At 37.1% G+C, this 20,855-nt stretch overlaps 1 protein-coding gene across 9 annotated transcripts in view; it reads left to right on the top strand.

Annotated features, from left to right (window-relative positions):
- The window catches only part of SOX6 (SRY-box transcription factor 6), a 620,069-nt gene that overhangs the window by 495,441 nt on the left and 103,773 nt on the right, over nt 1-20,855 (top strand). For 5 of the 9 annotated variants that reach the window (XM_030330807.1, XM_030330812.1, XM_030330808.1 and 2 more), the window contains 2 exons: nt 2,627-2,706; nt 4,180-4,302. In XM_030330807.1, coding sequence (XP_030186667.1) covers nt 2,627-2,706; nt 4,180-4,302 — 203 coding nt within the window. The remainder of the gene's footprint in view (nt 1-2,626; nt 2,707-4,179; nt 4,303-20,855) is intronic. The other 4 variants (XM_030330815.1, XM_032594837.1, XM_030330814.1 and 1 more) reach the window with 1 other exon arrangement.

The following is a 20,855-nucleotide window of genomic DNA, read 5'->3' as shown; positions in this document are numbered from 1 at the left end:
AGATGAATTTACAGAATGGGCATGATTTGCCAGATTGGCTCTTAGAGGTTGTCTTTTTTATGCTGGAGGTAGCAAGGGCCAGATTACAGTAGTACCTAAAGCCAACCTGTTCCAACAGGCTTCATCTTCCTTTGTACAAATTTAAAAAGAATGGATCCTCACGCAAGCATTTCAAATCCAGAGACAAATTTGAAAAAAATTGCTACAACATGTTGACTGATTCCTTGCCAAGTCAGCCACTGAGAACTTTTACTTGACCGACTCTTACAAAGAGAAAATTAAAGGGGTGGGGGTGAAGCACATAACTTTGTTATTAAAAAATTAAACTTTGCAATACCCTAAATCCCTCTCCCTCTTAACATTTTTTCTCTGCTACTTTTAACCCCCATCTCTTCCTCCCCCTTATCTTCTCCCTCTCCTGCCTTTCCCTTTTTCTCTATCTTCTAATCATTCTCTGTAATGTGCTCTGTTGCTCTAATGTATTCATTTTTACTTTTAGTATTGATACAGTGATGCATTCTGGAGAAATAGCTTTCCAAAGATTATATTCAGATATACAGATTCAAACCGGCAGAAAGGTTAAGAACATTTTTAAAATATGCTTGTCAGCAGTGGAAAGAAAGCTGTTTGTAGCCAGCAGGTGAGCTGGAGAGTACTACAGGGTGTGGTAGAGATAGTAATAAATTAACTGGCAAGCCAAAAACTATAAAAAAAAAATCAGCTATTTCATAGCATAGAAGCATGACAGCTATGAAAAAAGGAGTGCCCCAGGGAATTCTTTTAGAGTTTGGTTTTTTTAAATATGTTTGACATGAAAAATGTTTTAGTACAAATAAAGCAACTGGTATTAAACTTACAGGGAGGGGGGTTGTGGTTTAGAGTTAGTATGAATAATGCATGATATTTAAAGAAAGAACAGCTCTAAAATGTTCCGGGAGGCAGTCCATGTTGATGGTTGGAATGGCGATTTTTTTTTCTCCTATTTTTGAAGCATCATTAATTCAGTATCGTTTTGTGATTTTTTTTTGAACCTGATAAGATATCAACCAAAGAAATACTATTTGACTTAAATTAGGACATTCTTTCTTCAGATAATTTAGTTTAAATATCAAGAAGATCAGCAGAATTATTTAAGCATAAAGCGACAGTCATTTACTATAAAAAATAATTTGGCCTAGTTATCCTTTTTAAAAAGCTCATGTAGCCCTGCAAACCAAAATCAGCCTCATGGAAGGGGAAAAACAAGATCAGATATTTTGAACATTACTCCATAGGAGACCAGCACAATATAGTGTGAGTGAATGCATTGTAGCAGTGCTCCATATGCAATCAGAAGCCAATTGTTACTGGACTGTGTACAAGCACACACTGTGCTCAATGGTCTGATGAGGTATTATGGATATGATGCAAAGAGACTGTGTAGATTAGAAGCTCACAATTTGTTAAAAGTGAAAGCAACTTAACATTTACATTGGGCCAGCTGAGTAGCACTTCATGTGGCAAGCAGGATGAGTTCCAGGGAACCGGGAGCGCCAGGAAGGCTCCAGGTATCAGTGTCCATGCAGAAAAAAGAGATTTTATTGCTTTCCAATTGACTACCTTTATTACTGTGATTCTTTCTACACTCTCCCTTCATTATTACATTCAGCTTTCGGTGTGGAAAAGTTCATGCAAAACAGCATGATTATTACAAATGTCAAAAATGTGTGGAGGAACAGCCTATTAAAATATAGCCTAGAGATAGTACATAACACTGACTTTAAATAAGTAGCTGCAGCCAAAGTGATACTCCATTAAATCACTGATATTGTGTAATTTATCCACAAGTATTAATTTTGACTTCAGTTACCACTATCACAATACATTCTTCATTACTTTCTCTTGGTTCTTCACGTCGCTGCACACAGTCTGTGTTCTCAGGTCACAGAAAGTATTTTATTGCCCTTCTCGGGAGTGGTATGGAGTACAACATTAAGATGTAGCCTTGATCTCAGCTGGACCGTGTTCAATCTCTACCAGACCTTTAGTACAAATATCCCATGTAGAATATGGTTTCCACTCTCTTTGTGATACCAGGCACTTCATAGAATGTTGGCAGATAAGATTAGCTTCCTACTCACCCCATCAAACGAAAGAAGTTGCATCTTTAAAATTTTTTTTCTTTATTTTTTATAAGATAAAATTTGGGGCTATGGACAGTCAATAGCTCATAATCTTTTTTGGACTCTAATACTCTGCCTTGCCTACCAAGCCAAAACTTTTTGTTGTTCTAACATAAAAACCTTAATACTTTCTCAGTGAACTGTCAGCCTGGCTTTAAGATATTTTTTTACTCTTAAAAAATGATGTATTACAAGATTTGTAATGGAGTGAACATGCTTGAATTGCACATTTAATTTTTTTAACATCACATTCATGTTTTGCCAGTTTGCCTACCAGCTATCTGTTAACAAAAAGTTCCAAGGCAGCACTGCAAGTCTATGCCCAACTAAGCCTTTTGTTTCTGCAGATGTTTGGGCTTAGAGCAATGTTGTAAAGCTCAGGCAATCCAAGAACCATGTTTGTACTTGTCTGCTGCTATTCCCTGTGCATTGTCTAAACCTGTATGCATTGTTCTTTCCGACAGGTGATAACTACCCTGTACAGTTCATTTCATCAACAATGGCAGCTGCTGCTACTTCTGGACTCAGCCCTTTACAGCTCCAGGTAAGTGACAGAAGAAAAAACTGTGGGATACAAGCCAGTTCCTTAGTGGAAAACTGCTAACCAGCTGTATGCTAAATAATGGCCTGAGTGTTAAAAAATTTTTAAGCATAGCCTAGAAGGATTAACACCTTGTGTACTTACTGTACTGAAAATAGGAGAGGAAACTGCCAATTTCAGTATTTTTAAAGGAAAAATGATATTATGACTTAGTACTATGTATTTTCTATCAAGTGAGTTAATGGTTTTACAAATTTTTATTGCTGGTTGCTATTGGATATGTCAGCTTTTTCCTTATCAATTTTCCATCCATGTCTCCATTTATGTCCTGACTATCTTTTACACATAAACATCAAAGCAGAAAACAATGTTGGGTATTTTACTTCTTGTAGCTTACAGAATAGGGAGTTATTATCAAATTACCTTAACTATTTGGTAATATGTAAACATACTGCTCTAGAAATGTGTACTCTCATTCTCATTTTTATCTTCATGCCAAGTTGAAAGTCTGGGCATGGTATCTGACCAAGTTCTGGATTAGGGTTCTTTACTTATATGCTAAGCTTGTGAAGAAAGTGTTTTGGAAGGTGAATAAAAAAAACATTTGTACTTTATCTTCTTCACAGTAAAGTGAGGGGTTTACAACAGGACCAGGTGATCTTTACATCCTTCTAACACTACCGTTTTAATGGGACGTTGACTTTAAATATGAATACATATTTTAACAAAAACAAACAATGATATCATTGAAATAATGGTTAAACTTTGAGTATTTGAACATTTAGAAAATACATGATAGTGAAGAACTTGAATTTCAGTACAGTGGAAAGTTTAAAGATAGTCTTTTATTCTTTTAATTTACTCTGATTATTTTTTAATTTTCTTACCAGGAATAGCATCTGGCTAGGCATTTTTTTTTCTTCTTTGCTATTCCCTATATGGCTTGGATATAAGAGATACGCAAATATTTTACCATGAGGAAACATCATTGTGAGCATTTTAAATTAGGTCTTCAAATAAATAATTTTTGCAGTCGTCTGAGTTTTTGTCATAAGCCTCATCCTGTAAGCCTTGCTGATGTTACCTATTATGGACAGCCTACCAGAGCTAGGAATTTTGCCTAACAGTATCAGCAACCCACCTCTCTTCCAAAACTTTACCTTCCCCACTGCTAACACTGGAACTGCAGTTAGAAAAACCTAAACGGAAACCTCACTTGTAATAAACCTAATCTGTTTCTCCTTTTCCCATAGCTATGCTATAGAATGTCTTCTTGAGTCAGAGGCAGAAGTATGAAACCAGTACCATTGCTTGGTCCTATAACAAAGTTCTTATGAAAGTGTCTGGGTCCTAAGCCTTCTACTTTCTATTCTTTGGTGTGGTCAGTACCCTGGATTTAGAAATATGTGTTCTGTTTCATGAGTTCTGACAGTATGTTTTGTCTTTTTTTTTTTTTCTGAATATGCTACTAAACAGAAGGGTCATGTCTCCCACCCACAAATTAACCCAAGGCTAAAGGGCCTAAGTGACCGTTTTGGCAGGAGTTTGGACACCTTTGAACATGGTGGTGGCCACTCTTACAACCACAAACAGATTGAGGTATGAATGCTTCCATTGGTGCTTCATTGGGTGGGGGACTGGATTGTTCAGTCATATTCTAGGCATTTTTCTTTTTTTAAGTGGCAAACACTCAACCTAAACACTGAAATGTGACCTTTCCCTTTTTCTTATTCCTGAGGAGGCTCATTTTTGCTCCTTTTCTTTCAAAGAAAAAGGCAAGGCCCAGACCAATGCCCCTAATGACCTAGGTTGTTTATTGCTATATATTTAGGCAAATTCTTTACAAGTGCCTTCAAAACCACTGCCCTTTCCCTTACTTTTTTGTTCCTTTTAAGTATAGTGTAGTATAGAGTTTAAAAATACTTAAACATTTAAAAAATCTCATCTGACCATATAACATGCTGCAAAGTTGATAAAATATAATTCTGCTTGTATAGACAAAACAACGGAGGCTCAGAGAGACCAAGGCTGCACAATATTCCCGGAGTTAGAGTTAGTACCTAGGATTTCTGACTCTGTCTAATTCAAGTTTCCAAATTTTGTTTTCTCTGGCTGAGGTAGGGCTGGGTGTCTGGGCCTGACTGGTTGCTTTTTGCCCCATTGACTTCTGTTGTGTCCCTTTCATATTTAACTTCCAATAAAGCTCTTGGTTGTTTTTGTGGGATATTCTTACCACCTGGAGAAGATGGTTTTTATGGCTATTTTGAAAACCAAACCCTTTTCTGCCATAGGTATCTAGTCCTTCTTTATAATTTCATGCTTGATTTCTCTCTTATATCACTGGAGTTCCTCTCCAGGATTATCAGCTACTGAAGGGTTGCCAGTTATCTGTTTGAATCACATACACACACACACACACACACACACACATACATACATGCAAACGCACACACACGCGCACATACACACATGCATACACACACACATACACACACACACAAATTGAGACAGGCTACTCAGACTGAAACACACTATAACTTACTAGGTTAGATCTAATACTAAATTTTATATTCTAACCTAGGATGGGAAACTCAACTCAAAAAAAAGAAAAGAAAAAAATTACATCTAGCAAAGTGACGTATAAATGCAAGTCCTATTGGCTCTGGCAGTCTATATGTATCAAATACTATATAATAAATAGAGTATCCCTTTGGCATTATCTTCTCTGCTGCTTATGAATCTGTATTTTTGAAAAATAATAGAGAAGGCTCACTCCTAAGAAGAAAAAAGAGGACAAGATCAAAAGCCACCTTGGAAGTAGCCTGAGGAAGAGTTCCCAAGTTTGTGGCCTGCCTTCCTCTTTCCCTTTCACTTTGATATAAGAAGTATATGGGGGGGTTCCCACCCAGACATGACTAGGCATATACTGTCAAAGTATCTGCTATCTTCTATAGAGTAAGAAGGGATTTCTTCTGTAAGGCTTTCTTTTGGCTATAGAGAAGGGGCTGTATTTCTGGACATTCTGAAGATCTACCAGGCCTGGGATTCCTAAAATGGAGAGATAACTGCTTATTAGGGACAAGACTTTCTGTGTGATGACAGTTAACAAGCTTACCCACTCAGGACAGATAGTTTGTTAAATGTTTAAGTGCTTGGATGAATGTGAAAGCAGGTGGTCCTGGCTCAAATTCAAGACTTCCTCCCTTTGACTTTTATTTTCGCTTGAGGTGTTGAGATCTAGCCCAGCAGCCTTTTTCTGGTAGCAGTTTGCTACCCAATCACTTCTTTTGCTAATTTTTCACTTAGATTGACTTCTCTCCCTGACACCATCACCGACCCCCGGTGCTGTCAAATCTGGCTTCTGTGGGGTTTCTGGAAATTATGATGTCATTTATATGAGTGCCAGATCTATGTAGTTCTGTAGCAACGCTGATCTAGAAGCACAACCTCTGCCATATGCCTGTCACTTTCATTAGGATAAATAGAGCCCCTTCGTGCAGGACCTCCTCAGACTTTGCCAACTTTGCCCATTTGAAAGTTTTCTGGATTTTTTTTTTATTATTCTCACTCTGTTTCTTTGCTTTCATTTTTTGCACCTTCCCCTCTGCCCCCCTGCATGTCAGGAAACTCTTGCTCTGTTTGCTTATATGGTACACTGGTGAGAAAAGGCTGACCTTGTTTAAAAGGCAAGTTTCCCAAATTTGTCTGGTATGAGTATCACATGTTTATTGGGACACCCACAAAAAGCACAGTAGACACACATATCTAAGCTACTCCAGACATTTAACATTTTAAATATTAAGCAAAAGTAGAGAGAATATTTAACAGTATCTGCTTTATTGATTTTGAAGTCTGCTTTCTTTTCTAATTCTCCCTTCCTTTGAGAAGCAAAAATGTTACAACCCTGTTACCAATCACGGTTATGATAGACTGTTGATACTAAGGAAAAATTACAATTATGTTAACTGGTTTTATTTCTAAACAGAGATTCTTAGGAAGAAAAGCCCATAACATATACATGCCACCATCACCCTACCTCACCACTTTCGTATACATCTGGCTGCATTGCTCAGAACTGGTCCTCTCTACCTGATGTCACAGCTAATTTGTTCTTCGAAGGTTGTCACTTTTAACATTAATGAGCCTGGATAAATTTTAACAGCATTTATAGTTCTAGACGGAAAGCCTGAAATTTTCTTATCAAGTATAAAAAAGGTATTTAAAGTGGAAAGACCCTCCTTACATTAGCATATTACAGTTTTCTTTCTTTCTTTAAAATAAGGAAGATACAGGAAAGACTTTTCTTTTTTTTCCTTTCTTTTCTTTCCTTTTTCTTTTTCTTTTCCTTTTTCTTTTTCTTTCTTTCTTTCTTTTTTTTTTTTTTTTTTTGGTCCTCTGTGCTGATCTAAGGCATGGTTTTCTCTGCCTCAGGGGCACAATATTAGGAGAGAGAAGGCCGAAGAATGCTATTTTTAGTTGAACAGTTCAGCAGATGGAGGCTTGAATACTCATATATCTGAAGGTTGAGGGGCTTGAACCATTAATTTTGATAATGTATTTAACCCTGGGAACAATCAGAAACTGTAACTCTAAGGTTACAGTGCTTTTGACCTTTAGAGAACAGAGGGCACTTGCTACAGTAAACAATATATTATATTGCTACTTATTCCAATTCTCTGCCCGTATAAATTTCAGGACCAGTTGCCATTTGCTTTCCTCAGCTATGTTAGCATTGGTCCTTCAAGTACATCAAAAAGAATGTTAAGGGAGGGGGACCAGTATAATGAGGCAGTCATGTAAATATGGCCTTTAAATAGCTAAGATGTTAAATTGTTTCTGAAGAAAGATTATCTCAGAATCTAAGCTCTGAGTTACTTCTTTTTTTTCCTTAATGAAAAAGTGGTTTTAATGTATCAATTAATTATATGTGGTTACTTTCAATATGATAGATCCTTAAAAGTAATTTTATTTTGTTTTGTTTTTAATTGGGAGTAATGTTGCTTCATAGATGTAGCTTATGTTAAATACAATCCCTACCATATCGTGCAAAGTGATACACCTGTCTCATGCCTTCTTATTAAATGATGCATGCTTCTCTTTAGCAAATACAGCAGTTAAATATCACACAGCTTAAGAATTTCTAATTAAAATATCTCCACATGTCAGCATATTGGTAATGTATTATTTTAATCCATTTATTTTGTTTATGAAACAGTGACATATGTTTAGATTGTGAAATATATGAGCCTTAAAAATCACTTTATTGAAGAAAATTAATTCCTACAATACTGTCTCAGTAATGTGTTCACTCACCCAGTCAGTCACTGGCGGCCCTGCCAGTCTTAATGTTGGGTAGACGCACTTACCAGTTTTATCTGCATAATGGTCTTGGAAAGAAGCAATCACAGTTCTTTTTCTTAGTGCCAAATGATGGAGTTTTTCTTTCCTTCCTTTTTTTTTCTTTCTCATTAATTCACACCTGTCCCCCCAAAACACTTTTTGTGGCTTTTTTTTAATACAATGAAGGATGAGACTGAGTATATGTATAGGGTATTCTGAAAGACCAATCAAAATTAAAAAAAAGCTAGTTACCTTTTCAAAGTTAGACATAGTAATTTGTTTGTCAGCAGGGATATGTTTGGGTCAGCCCTGAGATAAAGTGACTGTCAGCAGTTATTCCTACAAGACAAGTAATTTCACTCAATGTATTACTGACAGATTGCTCACTTCTGTGAATCACCAGTGAAAACAAACTTAATATTGTTACAGGCAGAGTTTCTGTCTTCATTAGCCTCAGAGAATGATTTTTATCGAGCATTCAAAGCCTACCAAGCTTTAGTTGGAACATATTTTAACAGACAAATTCTTATAATGATAGTATGGGTAGTAGCCTAAAATGAAAGGAATTAAATATGAAAATTTGAAAAATATCAATATAAGTACATCTTCACTTTTATTTGATGAGCATTATGTGTACTTTAGGGGAGATTTGAGGAAAGGAGTATAATTAGAGCCTTAAAACACTAGGAAAACCTATAAATCGTAAGTTACTCTTAAATGAAACTATTAAAGTCTTGCCAAGTTTGCAAAGATGGAGAACAATTGAAGTTTTTGCAGAAGTAAATGCAAACACATATTTTATTTAAATGATATTGTCAATTTTCATGCTACAAATGGAACGTGAAGAAGTACCCATCAACCTTGAGAATGCTCTAATTCTATTTCAGTTCCAGCCTGAATCTTTATGATATTGTATTCAGATGCTCTTCTCTGGCTCATACCCTGTTTTCTTGTTTGCAGTTGTAAACATGCCTCAGTGCTTTAGAGAAACAAGAGGGTGAGTTAGTTTTTCTGGGTAAGCTTGGGAGGTTGTGACTTCTAATAGAGAGTTGAATAAAGAGTTGATTAGAGTGACCTATTACTAGCTACCCAGTGGAGAAAAAGGAATGCACTGATTCAAAGCTTGTTTTGAGGATGCCAACCATGGAGTTGTGCTTTGAGGGGAAATGCTTGCTTTTCCCTTAATCAGCCTGCCCTCACCCCCTTTGACTTAAGAGTGTGATGGAACTCGGGAATACCATTACAACTGGGAGTAGATGAGCTGCGGACTAATGGAATAAACTCCGCTTTGGAATCAGAATCTTGAAAGAGTTTCCACTGTTACTTGCTATGTTGTCCTATACTGTTCTCTAATTGCTTTTTTTTTTTTTTGTAAAAGGGGGATAATAATCATTTTTCAGGTTTGTTGTGAATAGTAAGTGGGATAAGGAGTCATGTATTAGATTTCCAAAAAAAAAAAAAAATCAGCAAAATAGGAAAACACTTCCCAACATTCCAATAAGCAATTTTATTCCACCTTTGCTGCCTGAAGTACTTCTGAGGGGCGGCTCCAATCTACTAGAATGTAAGTCACTGCATTCAGGGATTTGGTCTCTTTTGTTTACTGTTGAATCCCCAATATTGCCTGGCATAGCATTTGGTGAAATGAATTAATGAATATCATCTTTGGTTGCTATCTGGGACCCAAGTTGCTCTGAAAACATTTTTCTTGGATATGTTCAGTCAGGTGCCCTGTTTTTAGTGAGGCCCTATTTCATATAAACAGATTTTTATTTTTAGGTATGCTCTTAAAAAACACCAGTATCATGTGAATCTTGATGGAGGTTAAAGAAATATAGGCAGGTCAAAGAAGGGTGCAGGGTGCCTGGGTGGCTCAGTTGGTTAAGCGTCTGACTCTTGATTTTGCTCAGGTCATGATCTCATGGTTCCTGAGATCCAGCCCCACGTTGGGCTCTGTGCTGACAGCATGGAGCCTGCTTGGGATTCTCTCTATCCTTCTCTCTCTGCTCCTCCTCCCTCTTTCTCAAAAATAAATAAATAAGCTTTAAAAAAAAGAAGGGTGCAACATATGAAGACATTTCCTAGTGTTTTGAAGTTGAACTTATATTCAGTGAAACAGAGTAAGTTTATACCTACCCACACATTGAAACATTGGGCAAACTGGATTTTCTTTTAGAAATGTGATTTTCAGTAGGTTTTAAGGTAATGCCTAAAAGTTGAGAAAGTATGGCTCTTCTCACATCCAAGCCCTGTTAATCACTGTGTTTAAGTTATGTGATTGATGGGATGCTCAGGTGTGCTCACAGAGATGGTTTACCAGGAGCCCAGAACCTTGGAATTAGAAAATTAGTGCAGTTCTCTATCTCTCTTAATGTAAGATTTCTACCAACATGCATTTAGCTCCAGCCTCACTAATTAATCTACTCAACAGGGAGCTCCCAGTGTGTGAATACTTGTATTTAAATAGATGGCTTGTAAGATGCAATGGTTTCTAAAATAGTGACAGGTATTTTTATTCCTCTTTTTACTTTTTACCAAACTGGAGTTTCAAAGTATTGTTTGGTTGGTATCATGTATTATGTATCTGTATGTGTGTATGTTATAAGGGGCTACCTGGGAAATCAGAAAGATGGTGTGATTCAGGATATATTGGAAGGTTTGAAAGCAAAACATTCTAGTGTTTTCAGAAATGCTTCACTCCAGTTTCCAATCATAGAATAAGTCAGGATATGCAACATTTAGGAAATTTAAATCAGAAAAAGGTATGGTGAAATATTTTGACATGTCAGGTAACAGAACAGACTGAGCAGGACAAAATTGTTTTTAAAAATCACCTTATTGAGGTATGATTGGCATACAAAAAGCTGCACTTATTTATTACATACAATTGGATGAGTTTGGAGATAAGTACACATCCATGAAACCATATCACAAACTATGCCATAAACATATTCATCACCCACTATTATTATTATTATTACTATTATTATTATTATTATTATTATTACCTTGTGTGATAGGAATATATGACATAAGATCTACCATCATAGTAAGTTTTTAAGTATACAGTACAGAATTCTGAACCATATGCTCTATGCTATATAGTAGATCTCTAACTGACACTTTGTGCTCTTTGACTAATACCTCCCATTCCCTCTTCCCCCACTCCTTTCAACCCCATTCTATTCTCTACCTCTATGAGTCAGACTATTTTAGATTCCTCATGTAAGTCATATTACACAGTATTTGTCATTCTGTGTCTGGTGTATTTAATTTAGCATAATGTCCTACAAGTTCATCCACACCATCACAAATGGCAGGATTTCCTCCTTTCTTAAGGCTAAATAATATTCCATTTTATGTATATACCACATTTTCTTTATCTAGTCATCCACCAATGGGCGTTTAGGTTGCTTCCATACCTTGGCTATTGTGAATAATGCTTCAGTGAACATGGGAATGAAGATACCTCTTCGAGATCTTGATTTCAAGTCTTACATTTCAGTCTTTAATCCATTTCAAGTTAATTCTTATGTATAGTTTAAGATAGAGGTCCAATTTAATTATTTTGCATGTGGATATTCAGTTTTCCCAATAACATTTATTGAAAAACTATATGTTTTGAAATTAGGAAGCGTGATAGTTCCAACTTCATTCTTGTTGGAGATTGCTGTGGCTATTCAGGGTCTTTTGTGGTTACATATGAATTTTAGGGTTTTTTTTTCTGTTTTTGTAAAAAATGCCATTAGGATTTTGATAGGGATTGCATTGAATCTGTAGGTTGCTTTGGGTAGTGTGGGCATTTTAACAATATTAATTCTTCCAATCCAAAAATATTTTAATGATATTTTAATTAAAAGAGATTGAGAAGCTACAGTTGGATGGATTCCCCTAACAGACATGCCCCAGTGGACGGACAAAACTGACCACTAGAGCTGGCACATAGTTAATACTACTCTGCCAATTTTCCTTTATCTTTTATTGTAGAAAAGTTCATGTGCTACAGATATGTATATTTGTGCAAATCCATCTAAACTGTAAATTCACGGAAATTTATAACAATTTAAGCTCTCTACACTGATTTGAAACAATCATGCTTTATTTTGACTGTTCTAGATTATTAGGATTAGGATATTAACTGGATTCTCTTACCTACCTACACACAAACTTCCAAGCCTAAATGGCACTAATAGTGGATTCTTTCCTAAATATAAATAAACCCCAAAATCTACTGTTACTCTACTGGTTGCTGTGTAGATTAAAAAAATCATTGTATATTCAATTTTTCATTGCTCCCTTATAATTGATGACATCAGTAGGGTCATCTTGAGTCAGACTGAGAGGCATTAATTTAGCTTTTTTTTTTTAGTTTTATAAATACCGATATCTTTATATTTATAATTATTAAATGTGGGGTTGGCCAAATATTTGCATTTCCTTTTTATACACTAAAAAATGGAGGCAAAATAGAGCCAAATAAATTTCCCAAGACCTCCTTCCTTTTGGTCATTTGGTAAATTTAGGACTTAAATCAGAATTCTTTAATTCCAGGAAACTGCACTGAGTTCATTCCTCGTTGCATATTTCTCTTATAGCACCAGCTATGATACATGTAACCAAACTTTGATGTCGTAATATATAAATTAATCTAGACTATGATCCTTGGGTACCTTATCAGTAATGTCCCTAATGCTATTGACCTTGAGCAGTATGAACTAAAACAAAAATAAATAAATGATTGATATGCACAAAAATGTTATTGCTCAAAATGTATACATGTGTTGACTATCTCAAATTCTACAAAATGCAAACATACAGTATTCATTCAAAGCCCGTTTGAAATAGAGTTGTTTTTAATCTAGAATATCCGTTTTGGGGATATTTATCAAATTCTCACTCTAATTCATTTACTCATTTAAATTAGAGTAAGAATGAAGTATTACAGCTTTTCTCTTTTAATTCTTACTACTCAAAATTACACTATTGCTTTGATTATGACTGTTTCAATGTGTTATTGTATCAAAATCTAAGGGGAGCTTATAAATGATCATGCTCAGGAAATTTGGAAAAGTTTGTATGAGAATTCAAACATAACAAATTTAATCATTCAACTATTCAACAAATACTCAGTGCCTATTACATGCCAAGTATTATTCTAGACCAGTGACCCTCAGTGGGAGGCAATGTTGCCCCCTAGGGTTCAGTTGACAATGTCTGGAGACAATATTATTTGTTATGACTTGGGGATGAGGGTGGAGATACTACTGGCATCTAGTGGGTAAAGCCTTTAGGGATGCTGCCGAATATCCTACAATGGAGGGGAAAGCCCCCCACCCCAACCAACAAAAATTATCTGGTCTAAAATATCACTAGTGCTGAGTTTGAGAAAACCTGTTTTAGATATTGAGGAAATAGCAGTGAATAAAACAAAGTCCTTGCTCTCACGGAGTTTACATTCTAGTGGGGAAAGAGAAAATGCAGAAAGAAATGTATGATAAAGAGTTAGGATTGCAAATCTTACTTGCCTTAATGGAAATACCCTTCTTATCTATCAACCTATACATCTGAACCTGGATGGGCAGATTTTTAAAAACAGACTTACTCGATTGTTTATCCTCAGCTTCGCTTTGGTCTTCAAGACTAAGAATTTTATTCCAGCAGTCACTTCTGGCTAGAACACTCACAATTCTCCTCAAGCTCATCTTTTCAATTGTATTAAGCACACCATATACTCTGACTTTCAGTAAAGGAATATTATTTCTGATTATAATAGTATATAAGTAAGTCTGTCTTTCAGAGTGAAGTAAGTATGAAATTTGGTGAGGACCTGGGAATGTTCGTTAGTTTTTATGGATGCTATTTATGGAGATCCCATAGGATGAGTGGAATCATTCTTGGCAGGAAACCTGTATTTGATGTGTGAATTGGATGTTAACAAAGGAAACCTGAATTTCTTTCTAAAAACAAAACAAAATAGATATAAGAATAGTATGGATATTATTTATATGTATACAGATACACACATACAAACACACATATAATACATATTGCATTTTTTATAGTTTAATTGTATGTTATATACTATATTATTATATATTATATAATTATTAATTATATATTTAGGTTTTATAATAAGTGTGCTTTAATATTATCCCCATAGTTTAGAAGAAGAAAGTGAAGTTTCGATGGATCAAGTAACTTGAACCAGATTACTCATCTATTAAACAAAATAGGACCATAATAGATGGTTTAAGTGTGTTTTGACCGGGATTCTTTGCTTTAAACTCTGCTGACCGATATGTAGGAAGCACAGTCATTTAGATGCTTTCTTGCATAACTTATTCCCCTCTTACAATATTCAAGTGAATTAAATGTAATTTAATTAAATTACAAAAGGGGAAAATTTCAAAGTCAACATGACATTCTCAGAATCCCAGAGAGTTCATGTAGTTTCCAAATTTCCAGTTAGGTGGCCAGAAGAAACTTCAAGCCTAACAGAATTTAACAAGGATAAGAAGACCTATCATGAAATCTGAGTTATCTTATTTTGTAGTTTTCTTTTGAGGAAAATGCTTAGAATGTTTTTCCTGAATGCCATAGCTCTATTCTTCTGAGAGTTTCTGGGGCTGTCTTATAATTTCAAAGTTTTGATGAGTCTCCAGGAGTAGCTGGGGAGTGTGTCCTTGCCCATCCCTAGCCTGCGCTGCCCTCTGAGCATGTTCAGCAGGTTGCATGCCAGCAGAGGAAGCAGATGTTTGACCATACTGGAATGGAGCGCCTGCTGCATCAGGAGCTGGGGATTCCTCTTGACATCTGGCCATGGCTGGGTCGGGATGCCTGCCTCAGGCCAGGAGGCTGCTGGGGCTGTGGGGCAGAGAGCACAGAGTCTTTGCTGCTCTTTAAGCGATTAGTGCACTGAAGCAGCAATAATGTTGAATTATCGCTTGGCTGCTTTCTTCTCAGCAATCTTGGGACAATAGGAGAGTCAGGAAGGAGCCTTTACAGTAAAGTCATGTTCAGAGAGACAAGACTAATTACAGAGTATTAAAGAGCTTTATTTTAAGTGATTTAGTTTACAAATAGCTCTGGACAGTGTATGGAACTGTAAACCCAATAGCTTAAAAAGACTTCTAATTGAAAATAGCTGGTATAGAACCATTATTTCAGCAATTTTCCAGTTTTAGAGTCTGGTCAAGTTGTGCTACAGAAGATACAGCATCTGCTAAAAAGAGAAAATACACTAATACTTGCAGCTATTGGGGGAAATTTTTCTAACTTGAGGGGAAGGAAGACTTTTAGGTACTGAAATATGTGCTGGCTTTTACAGTTTTACTTTATCACATTGAAAACTGGTCTCCATTTGCTACCCAGAGCCGAAACCATCTGTTACACCAATTTCCTTTATGATATGTGTTATTTAAACACAATGGGTATAGAAACAGGTAGTTTAAAATATACTTTGTGATGAACAGTTGACATATTATGTAGCTTTTCCTCTTATAGTTTTTCATTAGTGAGACCTCTGTGCTCAAGGAAGCCTTCTTATAAACAGATTATGGCCATTTGTGTTCACGGTAGTATATTGGAGAAGAACACAGCATTGCTCTCACTTAACCTCTCGTATCTAAGGGGGTTATATTTAATTAACACTGGTGAGAGGCTGACCTGAGAGGCTGTGGAAAGTGATTGAGCTGCATTTTCCAAGCTCTGCTCTCATCAGCTGGGAGAGAAATTAAAAAAAAAATTAGAAGGTACTATTTTCTGAAATTCCCTCTAACTAAGCTGTATTTCAACGGGCCATTTAATGCTCAAATGGACAAAGGTATTACTTCAGTCATTGAATTGTATCGAACTCCTTCTCAGAGGCCCAGTTTAAAAACTCTGAAGGAAAAGTGGTTTAGCATTGCATTCTCAGTGGAGTGTCACTTGGTCTGCTTAAAAAGAAAAAAAGCAAATAAATTAAAAAAAAAAAAGGCAGGAGAAATACTCACTGTCAGTAAATGGATTGAAACATGCGCTCCAAGTAGTCCTCACTATACTGGGATTGCCGTCCAGAGTTTAGGAGTTCCTTAGCCCCCTTACAAAAAAACGCCCCTCTCTGCAGTGTGGCTGTTTACCTGCTCAGAACATTTTCTTCGCCTCCAAGCAAGTGTTTGCTCCAGGGCCCAAGGGGCAGTCTCTGAATAATGCACAGTTAAATCATTGGCTTAGATGTAACGCAACCAAGAGAGAGCAAGAAGCTTTGTTGAGATTGTGGAGGCCTGGATATGACTAATTTGGGTGGAAGACCTTCTCTTCCCCGTCCATTTATCAGTCATGTTGGTAAAGAGGCATTTCTTAATCATTTTAATAAAGAGACATTTCTTAGTCGCAGAGCAAAATAGTCATACATAATTAATCTATATCCAGCCATACCATTCCTGACTTTAGATCTACCTCTGCCACATCTCCTGATTATAAAACACTATTACCAAACACAAATATACTTTACTATGAAACAGGAAGATGACTGTATCATTAGGTGATGATTTGCCACCATGTACTGGAACAACCTTTCAGCAGCTAGATGCTCTTTGACATGTTTTCTGTCAGAAAGCAGTGCTTCTTGGTTCCTCAAGACCCCGTCAGTTAACAGAGCTCTGTGACCAGAAAAAAAAAAAAAAAAAGCTATGAGACCTTGAGATAACTTCCCCTGCACCTCAGTCTCCTCATCAGTGAAATGGAGATAATGATACCTCCCATATTATAAGGATTAAATGAAGTAACATAATCCAGCCACCTAGCACAATATCTACTAGACAGTAAGTACTCAATAAACATCATTTCTCTCCATACCCTTATACTTGTATCTCTCATCCATTCATTCATTCATAAAAAAAAAAAATTTTAAAAAGCATATCCTACGTGCTTTAGGTACTCTCTTAGGCAAGCAAACTAAGCAAGTTATTGACCTCTTATGGTAATAGCCTAGAGAGGAAATCAGCTAAATGAGCAACACTTGAAAGTGATAAAGAAAAGATAACATGTGGCTAATCATGTGGTATATATGTATAGAAATATATTCACTTATTGGTTGACCAAGCTCGTTGTGTACAGGCTTTTTGAAATCTTTCTGTCCTAATACCTATGCTTAATGACTGCTCCTGAGTTCAAAAAGCATAAGGCCCCATGCAGTGCTCTTTAGAAAGAAGTGGTGGCCAGGCAGCAAAAAAGATACTTAAGACTGGACTTGCCACTAACCAAGAAAAAATGGCACCATATTGAAAGAAAAGCCTTCACACATAGACAGTGAGACCGTAAGATTGCGTAGATTTCCAGAGCCAGAAAGACCCCCAGAGGCCTTGAGGGTCAAATCCTTACTCTACCACCAGTTCCATGAGCATGGCCAAATTAATCTTTCTATGCCCAGATTCCATTAGATGGGATTAGGAGTAATACATACCCCAAAGGGCAGTTGTAAAGAATGAAAAAGAAAATCCGTATCCAAAGTTCTTTATACACTGTCAAGTATTATGTGAATCTTTTGGTTTTATATTTGAAGAGACTCAGGTCCAGAAAGATGGATTAACTTGACCAAAGCCACATACTTTGGTAGTGGCCTGGGTTAGGATATGCGGAATTGTGAAGCGACAGTGTGAAGAACTAAATTTGATTACTTCTTTTAAACAAATTCATAAGAAACGAATTGATCGGGGCGCCTGGGTGGCGCAGTCGGTTAAGCGTCCGACTTCAGCCAGGTCACGATCTCGCGGTCCGTGAGTTCGAGCCCCGCGTCGGGCTCTGGGCTGACTGCTCAGAGCCTGGAGCCTGTTTCCAATTCTGTGTCTCCCTCTCTCTCTGCCCCTCCCCCGTTCATGCTCTGTCTCTCTCTGTCCCAAAAATAAATAAACGTTGAAAAAAAAATTAAAAAAAAAAAGAAACGAATTGATCAAAATTGAAGCGTGGCCAAGAGGACAATATAGCCCAATATAACTTCCACCTATTCTAGGTGCAAGTGGGTGGGGTGAGTTTTTGTAGAGATATATTTTTTGCAATTGAATGTACCAACCTAATGAAGATTATCCTTTAAAAAAATATTAAGGTGTATTAAAGTATAAGACCCTGTAATAGTGATGGTAGCAGTGACAAGGCCAGAATATAAACTTGTATTAACATGAAAAAATTAAATAATTAATCTGCTCCTACATTAATTCCCCATATGTTGATGGAGTGCCTATTTGTGTAGTAAGCATGATTTGCTACTTGCAAGATACTAAGATCAAGCCTTGATCCGTGCCTTCAGAAGGCCCACAATCTAGTAGACAATGTGATAATTGTTAACATAGATGTATATCCAGAATGAAAACACTATGGGAGGAAGAAGTGTCAAGCTCTGCCTGGGGAAATATTGGCAATCTTCATGGATGGGATGGTGTTAAAATTGAATCTTGAAAAGAGAGTGGAAGTTCACTAGGTTTATGGGGCAAGGATACAGAGCAGCAGAGATAACAGAGGAGAGAAAGAGCACCCCAGACAAAGAGCAAGGATGCCTGTAGGTGTAGAAGCAATAGACAGCGTGGCACCTTCAGGAAACGACAGCCTGGCACAGGCCAGGTGTACAAGAGCAATAGTTGGTAAGATTGGAAAGGTAAGCAAGGGGTCAGATCACAAAGTGCCTTTTACGCCACACTTGGGAATTTGCAATGCATGTGGCAGACATGATTTTATTCACACCGTAAATGGTAAAGTGGTATAAGGTATAGTGTACAACTTTATGATGTGATATTCCTCTATTAATTTGATCTCTAGTTTACATTTCCCATTACACTAGATTTAATAGTTAGGGAACTATATTCGCTAAGATTCATAGTCCCTTTAGTACAATGGTACCCTGTGGCATGTGAAACTGTGCAAATAGTGTAATGATACATGCAGAATAAACAAAACTGTTTAAGATTGAAGCAAAGCCAAGGTCCAACCATTTCCTGGGGATTTGGGGAAATCTTGTAATCTGAAGTTTGTACTAAACCCAATCATATTTATCACATTGCTTCTCAGTGAATGGACCTTGATACTGTATTTCAACCAAATGATGAAGCAAGGAGCAAAAATCTATAAAGAAAAGCTATGGTTCTTCTAATTGTGCAATTATGCCCCTTTCTGGAATAATAAAATGTTCCTTGGCGGAGGTCAGGATCTCTGCCACTGACTTATTTAACAGATCCTCTTAACATCTGTCCTGCAGACTGTGCACTTTATTAGCAGACAAGAGACCCAACAGACTTTGCCTGCTGTGTCCCTTTTTCACATTCACACAGCTGTGGATTAACTCAGACTTTCCAGAAGAGGACCAACCAGAAGGGATAGTAACGTTATTGGCTGATTCTAAAAAGATGGGAAAAAAAGAGCAGAAACAAATGTTGCCCTAGTACAATTCAGTGTTTTTTAGGGTGACAATTACCAGTCTGTTTTAAAAAGGAATAAAAGCTATTTCACTAAAAAAGGAAAGTCTATTCATATCTGTGTGGGAACCTAATCAGGCTCTTGTTTCCAATGACGATGCCTCCACAGTCGCACCAGGTCTGCGACAAGAATGCTCCTTTTGTATGCCGATAATGTGGAAACGATAAAATTTCCTTTAAGAGACATATGTGTTTACATCATGAGATGTGTTATTTGACAAAATGCTTTGTTCTCCTCATATTTTCCATGCAGAGTTTCATGCTGGGTTGTTTGGCTGGAAATCTTTGATTAACTAGAATTAGTTGCTGAAATAAAATAGACACTTTTGTTTTATGAGTCCTCTTGCTGAGCTGTAAATTATAGTAAAATATATAAGGAGTGACAGAAAGAAGTGCTGATCTGAACCTCTGACCCACAACAGGCACAAAAACATAAGATTATTCCTTCAAAGAGCTGCATAGAGACATAAATATTTCACGGTCCACTCGGAATCCTGCCCTCTTAACAAACTAAAGCTGCGATTTTACATCATGTAATGAGAGTTTTCCAGAGGTGTCATGGTAGGCTTACGCAGAGTATTGAGATCTAAAAAATCCTCCTATGTTAGGACCCTTAATGCTTAAAATTTTTCTCTGGCCAGCAACAGACCATAAAAAAAGAACAAAACAAAGTTCCTGTTCCCTAAACAAATAGCCAAGGGTGGTTTTCCTTTTACTAGAAGAGCGGCGTATTTTATAACTCTTAAGGCTTCTCAGAGCCAGGTTGGCCTTTTATTTTTTTATTTTTTTTTTTATAAATCATTTTTTTTAAATTTTTTTTCAACATTTCTTTATTTTTGGGATAGAGAGAGACAGAGCATGAACGGGGGAGGGGCAGAGAGAGAGAGAGACACAGAATCGGAAACAGGCTCCAGGCTCTGAGCCATCAGCCCAGAGCCCGACGCGGGGCTCGAACTCCCGGACCTCGAGATCGTGACCTGGCTGAAGTCGGACGCTTAACCGACTGCGCCACCCAGGCGCCCCTATTTTTTTATTTTTTAACGTTTATTTATTTTTGAGACAGAGAGAGACAGCGCATGAACGGGGGCGGGTCAGAGAGAGAGGGAGACACAGAATCTGAAACAGGCTCCAGGCTCTGAGCAGTCAGCACAGAGCCCGACGCGGGGCTCGAACTCACGGGCCGCGAGATCATGACCTGAGCTGAAGTCGGACGCTTAACCGACTGAGCCACCCAGGCGCCCCCAGGTTGGCCTTTTAGTGTGAACATCACAGTTCTGTGAAGCAGTCTTGGGGTACCAGCCTGAAGGAATGGGCTGTGAAGGGGGACCATTAATAAAAGCAGAACAGAAACTGTTAGCCTAAACACTGTGT

This window comes from Lynx canadensis, chromosome D1 (assembly GCF_007474595.2).
Source record: "Lynx canadensis isolate LIC74 chromosome D1, mLynCan4.pri.v2, whole genome shotgun sequence".
Classification (NCBI taxonomy): Eukaryota; Metazoa; Chordata; class Mammalia; order Carnivora; family Felidae; genus Lynx; species Lynx canadensis.
The sequence above is the reverse complement of the archived record's forward strand: the minus strand, read 5'-3'. Positions and strand labels throughout refer to the sequence as shown.